At 44.2% G+C, this 7,569-nt stretch overlaps 1 protein-coding gene across 3 annotated transcripts in view; it reads left to right on the top strand.

Annotated features, from left to right (window-relative positions):
* Window positions 1-458: 458 nt before the first annotated feature.
* The window catches only part of NOL11 (nucleolar protein 11), a 28,929-nt gene continuing 21,818 nt past the window's right edge, over window positions 459-7,569 (top strand). The window contains exons 1-4 of one of the 3 annotated variants that reach the window (XM_053570815.1): window positions 459-709; window positions 2,944-3,057; window positions 3,185-3,241; window positions 6,019-6,167. In XM_053570815.1, the coding sequence (XP_053426790.1) occupies window positions 569-709; window positions 2,944-3,057; window positions 3,185-3,241; window positions 6,019-6,167 (461 nt within the window). In that variant the 5' untranslated portion in view covers window positions 459-568. Of the gene's footprint in view, window positions 710-2,943; window positions 3,058-3,184; window positions 3,242-6,018; window positions 6,168-6,229; window positions 6,959-7,569 lie in introns of those variants that run through there. The other 2 variants (XM_053570816.1, XM_053570817.1) reach the window with 2 other exon arrangements.

The following is a 7,569-nucleotide window of genomic DNA, read 5'->3' as shown; positions in this document are numbered from 1 at the left end:
AGCGGAGACAGAGACAACCCCAGAGGCCAGAAAGGTTGCAAAGGTTCTCTGCTGGGGGTTGAGAAGCTGGAGGGGGTTAAGCCCTTCGTTTACAAACAGCACGTTATTGACAGCTTATCTAAAGAGCTATTTTTTCCTTGGCATATTGTTCCACATGGGAGGCCATGGGAGGAATTCCTAGGGAGTTTCCTTAAAGTAAAAAGCAACCTAGTTTATTTATATTCGCCCACTTCTCCAGCCCATCCTTCAGTCTTTGAAGACAATATCTGTGAACGGCAACGTGCAACGCAGGACGCTAAAGGTGTATCAGGTCCCTGGCTGGCCCTTCGCTTTCTCGCCAGGAACACATCCGGGACCCAGGGGAGGCGTGGCCTTGGGAGGCGGGGCCCATACGCACACCCCGGCCCTCTCTACCCTACCGCGCTCCTTCGGCCCGCCAGAGGTCGCAGGCTGCAAGAGTGGGGTTCTGCCTTGGCTGGCGCCCGCCCCATCAAACCCGTTCTTTATCGCGAGAGAAAGCGCGAAGCCTGCCGGGAGCGATACGCCGGCGACCGTAGGTTTGCCCAAAATGGCAGCCCTGGAGGAGGAATTCACGTTGTCTTCTTTAGTCCTGGGCGCCGGATCTGATAGACTCCTAGGTGTGGAGCACAGCGACAAAACAGACCAGTTTTTAGTGACCGACAGCGGCAGGACCGTTATTCTCTATAAGGTAAGAGCGGTAGAATCGGAACACCGGGCTCCAGTCTCGACTCTTTCTCAGCGCGGAGCCCAAGCTTGGGTTTCTCACGGCTGTAGAAAGGTAAACTGTGGAGCGAGCGTTGCAGAAAGCCTTCGGCCTGTCTGGGGCGCTGAGTGAGGTCTAGAATGTGGCATGGTTGTGTTCCAGTAGACTCACAGCGGTTCTCAACGACCCTTTCCCCTTTCACGGGGGTTGCCTAAGATCATCGGAAACATGTGTTTTCCGATGGTCTTAGGAACCGATACACTGCTCCTCATGTCTGGGGTTCACCACAACATGAGGAACTGTATTAAAGGGTCACGGCATTAGGAGGGTTGAGAACCACTGCGTGAGTAGAGGCATGTTTCTGAGTTGTAGGCAACAGAGCGTCTAACTGCACGTGGGCTAGATACAAGAGGAAAGGGAATAGGCGCTTTTTGCTTCGGAACTTGCAGGGATGGCCTTGCCAAGATTCCCTGCTAGGGTCTTTGTCATCCCAGCTGCGGGGAGAGTAGTAGAACGGAGATTGGGCGGAAGAGGATGACAGTTGACAGGGTAGGAATAGTGGTATAATTCTGGGTCTAAACACTTCAGCCTCCTCTACTTGGGAAAAATACATTTTGAGGGGAAAAGGACTTTCTTGATAGCTTGATTGCGACTGACCAGTCTCTTGGCAACTCTGATTCAGGCTGTGATTCGTGGAGTTGGGTCTGGGGAAATCTATACGCCCCACCCCCTTGTCAGCCTAAAGCCAAGATTCAACATTTTTATACCCTTGCTTTTGGTGGTCACGTAGAAAGCATTTATTTTTATCTGCGCTATTGAACATAGTTGCCCGTGTCTTTAAGGAGTTAGCTATCAGTTTTGAAGTTTTGGGAAGGGGTTACCAACAGCTCCCTGTACTGTTTTGGCTCTGCTTTGTGTTCTTGACCTGGACTGGCAAGTGGGTTTGCAGTTTTGCTGTTCCTACATAGGAATACAGTGGCTGATTGGAATTGAATATGAATGATCCCAGCTATCCCTACTTAATCACCTATACCCCTGTTCAGAGGCATAATGGAATCAATTTTTAAAATGTACAAGGTCCCGGCACAGTGGCTCACGCCTGTAATCCCAACGCTCTGGGAGGCCCAGCCTGGTGGATGCCTGAGCTCAAGACCAGCCTGAACAAGAGCCAGATTCTGTCTCTAAAAATATCCTGGTGTTGTGGTGGGTGCATGTGGTCCCAGCTATTCGGGAGGCTGAGACAAGAGAATCGCTTGAGCCCAGGATTTTCAGGTTGCTGTGAGCTATGATGCAACAGTGCTCTACTGAGGGCTACCAAGTGAGACTTTGTCTCAAAATAAATAAATAAATAACAAAATAAAATGTACGGTTGTTTATTAATAAAGCATTGTTAATTTGCATATTTTTCATTTTAGGAATTCATATTTATGTATATATAAATATATATATTTTTTTTTTCATATTGAACATCTGTAGCTGGGCCAAAGGGTCACTGGTCAGTAACGCCATGCACTCTGCATGGATGCATTCAGCTGAATATTTATATTAACTACTGTTTAAAAGTTTTTAAATTTTATTTGTGGTGGGCGTGGCACCTGTAGCACAGTGGTTACTGCGCTAGCCACATGCACTGAGGCTGGGGGGTTGGAGCCTGGCCCTGGTCAGCTAAACAACAATGACAACTGCAACAAGAAAATGGCCAGGCGTTGTGGCAGGCACCTGTAGTCCCAGCTACTTGGGTGGCTGAGGCAAGAGAATAGCTTAAGTCCAAGAGTTGGAGGTTGCTGTAAGCTATGGTGCCATGGCGCTCTACTGAGGGTGACATAATGAGACGGTCTCAAAAAAAAAAAAAAAAAAAATTTTTTTTATTTTTTTATATATTTTTTTTTTGGCCGGGGCTGGGTTTGAACCCGCCACCTCCGGCATATGGGACCGGCGCCCTACCCCTTGAGCCACAGGCGCCACCCTCAAAAAAAATTTTTTATTTGTGGTAAAATACACATAAAATTTACCACCTTAACAAATTTTTAGTTTATGTACAGTTCAGTGCTATCACTACCATCCATCTCCAGAACTCTTCATTTTACTGAACTAAAATTCTGTACCTGTTAAACAATAGCTCCCATTGCTCCCAGCCTTTTATGTCGATTGTAAGTTTAATTTCTTTTAGTGTCTGAAATTGACTTTTTTTAATGTTATATTTATTTTAATTTCATTAGGTTTCTGATCAGAAACCCTTGGGGAGCTGGTCAGTGAAACAAGGTCAAGTTATAACATGTCCAGCTGTCTGTAACTTTCAAACTGGAGAGTATATTGTTGTACATGATAATAAGGTAAGTGTTAAAACTTCTATATTATAGCATGTTAAATATAAATCTAATGTTGATTTATTAACTATTTGTGTTTATTATATATAAATAGAGAATGGGATGCATTTTAATTTGTATGTTTTGATTTAAGGTTTTGAGAATATGGAATAGTGAAGATATAAACCTGGATAAAGTATTTAAAGCCACAGTAAGTCTTTAGATTTCCAACATATTTATTTAGCTTACTGATGAAACAGAATCATTCATAATAGAACATGTGTTATTTATCTTAATGCCTCTGGGAAAGGGAACATAAGGTTATAATCAGTTTTTCATTTTAGTTAGTGGACTTACTGTGCCCTTTCTCAGAATAGACCCTGCAAACTTTGTGTATTGCACACAATATAATAAAAAAAAGAAACGTGACTAGTTGTGCCTTTTCTACTAATGACCTTAAGTGTGTTAAGTAACTTTTTCTTAGATATAAAATGAGCATCTTAAACTAGGTTAGTCTCAAAAGTTCCTTCTAGTTTTTGTTTTTGTTTTGAGACAGCATCTCACTCTGTCATCCTGGATAGAGTGTCGTGGCATTAAGTGATCCTCTTGCCCCAGCCTCCTGAGTAGCTGGGACTACAGGCACCCACCACAATGCCTTGCTAGTTTTTCTTTCTTTTTTTTTTTTTTTTAGAGACAGTCTTACTTTATCACCCTCAGCAGAGTGCTGTGGCATCACAGCTCACAGCAACCTCCAACTCCTGGGCTTAGACGATTCTCTTGCCTTAGCCTCCCCAGTAGCTTAAACTACAGGCACCTGCCACAACGCCCAGCTATTTTTGTTGTTGTTGTTGCAGTTTGGCCGGGGCTGGGTTTGAACCCGCCACCCTCAGTATATGGGGCTGGTGCCCTACTCACTGAGTCACAGGCGCCGCCCCAGTTTTTCTATTTTTAGTAGAGAGCGGATCTGGCTGGTCTTGCTCAGGCTGGTCTCTAACTCCTAAGGTCAAGGGATCCTCCCACCTTGGCCTCCTGGAGTGCTAGGATTACAAGTTTGAGCTATCACACCCAGTGAGTTCTTTCTAGTTGTAAATGTCAAACTATAGGAGCAGAGTGAGGTAGCTCATGCATGTAATCCTAGCACTCTGGGAGGCTGAGGCAGGTAGATTGCTTGAGCTCACAAGTTCAAGACTAGCCTGAGCAAAAAGCAAGACCCCATCTCTACTAAAAATAGAAAAACTGAGGCAAGAGGATTGCTTGAGCCCAAGAGTTGGAGATTGCTATGAGCTATGACACCACAGCACTCTACCCAGGGCAACAGCTTAAGACTGTCTCAAAAAAATAAAATAAATGTCTAACTCTAAATATAATTGGTACATTTTCTTAGTGGCTTACAATAAGGCTAATTCAGAAATAAGGCACTTGTTGCCTGGATCCTTGAAACTTCTGGCTAGCTAGCCATGCTGTTTCCTGGCTCTAGTCTTTTCATTTACTTTGGAATAGCACAGTACTAAATTTTACACAGTGGAGATTGTTTTCTTTTGTTTGTTTGTTTTACCTCACATATGTTGTTAGCTTCTTTTCTTGGGTTTGCAGGCTATAGTTATGATTGTGGCATTAGTTCTTTTTTTTTTTTTTTTTGAGACAAGAGCCTCAGGCTGTCACCCTGGGTAGAGTGCTATGGCATCACAGCTCACAGCAACCTCCCAACTCCTGGACTCAAGCGATTCTCCTGCCTCAGGCTCCCAAGTAGCTGGGACTACAGGCACCCGCCACAATGCCCTGCTATGTGGCTGGCGCCTTAGCCACTTGAGCCACAGGCGCCGAGCCGTGGCGTTAGTTCTTATCTAACACCAGAAGTACATGCACATCTGCATTAGTGACTTTAATTATACCTTCATCACCCCCAGTTTTTGGAGACCTAGGTTTTAGCCTACCCTCTACTATTAAATATTCACAACAGATAAACCAGAAAGGAGTAAAAAGGGTTGCCTATGGAGGAGAGTCAGGGACAGGGTAGAGAGGGTAAGAGCAAAAGTAAGACTTCTGAATATTTTGTGTTGTAGGAAAACCAGTCGGTCCCTTACAAGCAAGCCTTCTAAGCCACATGCGATTGGTCACACCTGTGATCCTTGCACTGTGGGAGGCTGAGCCCAGAGGATCAGGAGTTCCTGAGCAAGAGCAAGACTGACTAATAGAAAAAATTAGCCAGGCATTGTGGCGCATACTCGTAGTTCCAGCTACTCAGGAGCCTGAGGCAGGAGGGGCCCTGGAGCCTGGGTTGCAGTGAGCTTTGTAGAAACTGAGACTGTCTCAATACATACATAAATAAGCTTTCTATGATATAAAATGTATACATTATGTATCAATTGTTTTATAATAAAAGTTGAGGCTGGGCCCAGTGGCTCACGCCTGTAATCCTAACACTTGGGAGGCTGAGGCAGGTGGATTGCCTGAACTCACAAGTTCAAGACCAGCCTGAGCAAGAGCAAGACCTTGTCTCTAAAAAATAGCTGGGCATTGGGCAGCGCCTGTGGCTCAGTGGGTAGGGCACTGGCCTATATACTGAGGGTGGCGGGTTCAAACCCAGCCCTGGCCAAACTGCAACAACAACAACAACAAAAAAAAAAAAAAAAAAAAAAACAGCCAGGTGTTGGTGGTGGGCTCCTGTAGTCCCAGCTACTCAGAAGACTGAGGCAAGAGAATCGCCTAAGCCCAGGAGTTGGAGGTTGCTGTGAGCTGTGTGACGCCATGGCACTCCACTGAGGGCGATAAAGTGAAATTCTGTCTCTACAAAAAAAAAAAAAAAAAGCTAGGCATTGTGGCAGGCACCTGTAGTCCCAGCTACTTTGGGAGGCTGAGGCAGGAAGATTGCTTGAACCCAAGAGTTTGAGGTTGCTGTTTGCTAAGACGCCATGGCACTGTACTGAGGGTAACAAAGTGAGATTCTGTCTCAAAAAAAAAAGTTGACATATTCTTTTGTTTTTCTAGTTATCAGCTGAGGTTTATAGGATACATTCAATGCAAGGAACAGAACCATTGGTGCTATTCAAGGAAGGGGCTATTCGTGGTTTAGAGGCCTTGCTTGCAGAGCCCCAACAAAAAATAGAAACTGTTATCTCCAATGAAGAAGTGATTAAGTAAGTTTCACTACTTAATAAGTGAATTTATGAAAACAAAAATATACTACCCGTTTTTAATTACATTTCTTGTCATGTTCAGAAGTATTTTGGGCTATAAATATTATAAAAGTGACTTAATTAAAAATCATTTATAAGACACTGACAAAATTACATTCTAAAAAACCTGTCTAGCCGGGCGTTGTGGCGAGCGCCTGTAGTCCCAGCTACACGGGAGGCTGAGGCAAGAGAATCGCTTAAGCCCAAGAGTTGGAGGTTGCTGTGACCTGTGTGATGCCACGGCATTCTACCGAGGGCCATAAAGTGAGACTCTGTCTCTACAAAAAAAAAAAAAAACCTGTCGAGTCTTCCTCTAATGACAGTCTTCCTCTAATCAGTTATTTGAAGGTAAAATGGGTTATCCTAAAAGATGGAAAAATTATTGTTTCTGTCATATTACCCTGACTGCCAATTTTACAACTTTTTCCCCTGACAAAAAGTGCATCTTGTTGTTAATAAAATCATGGTAGTACTTTAAGACCTCTCCTTTCCCAGATTCTGGACTAAAACTGGAAAAATGACCCACCTAAATGACAGAAGGACATTTTATGATTTTATTTCTGATTCTTAATTATTTATCACATTTCCTATCCATATGACTTGCTGCTTCTCCAGGTCCACCTGGTACAAACTAAATTTCTGAAAGTCAGAGACTTAGTAAGTGAACAGTGTGGACAATGACAGTCAGTTCTTAGACTGACCTGATGAATGCCTCTAAGGTGGGAGCAGCTGTGTTTAAGGGAACTCTGCAGGTGAGGATTTGTTTCTAATTGCCACCTTACCATACAACGTCTGCGCAACCCTTAATTGTCCCTGTGCCTCAGTTCTGTCAATTAAAGAAGTGGGTGAGGGCGGCGCCTGTGGCTCAGTTGGTAGGGCGCCGGCCCCATATACCGAGGGTGGCGGGTTCAAACCCAGCCCCTGCCAAACTGCAACCAAAAAATAGCCGGGCGTTGTGGCGGGCGCCTGTAGTCCCAGCTACTCGGGAGGCTGAGGCAAGAGAATTGCTTAAGCCCAGGAGTTGGAGGTTGCTGTGAGCTGTGTGAGGCCACGGCACTCTACCGAGGGCCACAAAGTGAGACTCTGTCTCTACGAAAAAAAAAAAAAATTCTTTAAAAAAAAAAAAAAAAGCGGGTGAGATCTTAATGTTTTTCTCAGAACATGAGTCTCAAAACTAACTCGGATAAAAAGATTGTGGGGTAGTCAGTTTAAGTTCTAAAAGCTCTGCATGCTCTTCTGGTAATTATACAATTTACATTATCATCCGGGAAGTTTAACAACTTGCATTTAAATCCAGGGATGCATTTAACAGATGAATATTCCCTGTGCTATATGCAGTAGAACCTCTAAGTTGACCACCCAC

Source organism: Nycticebus coucang, chromosome 18, assembly GCF_027406575.1.
Source record: "Nycticebus coucang isolate mNycCou1 chromosome 18, mNycCou1.pri, whole genome shotgun sequence".
Taxonomy (NCBI): Eukaryota; Metazoa; Chordata; class Mammalia; order Primates; family Lorisidae; genus Nycticebus; species Nycticebus coucang.
Note: the sequence above shows the minus strand (reverse complement) of the source record. Positions and strands in the feature narration are given on the sequence as shown.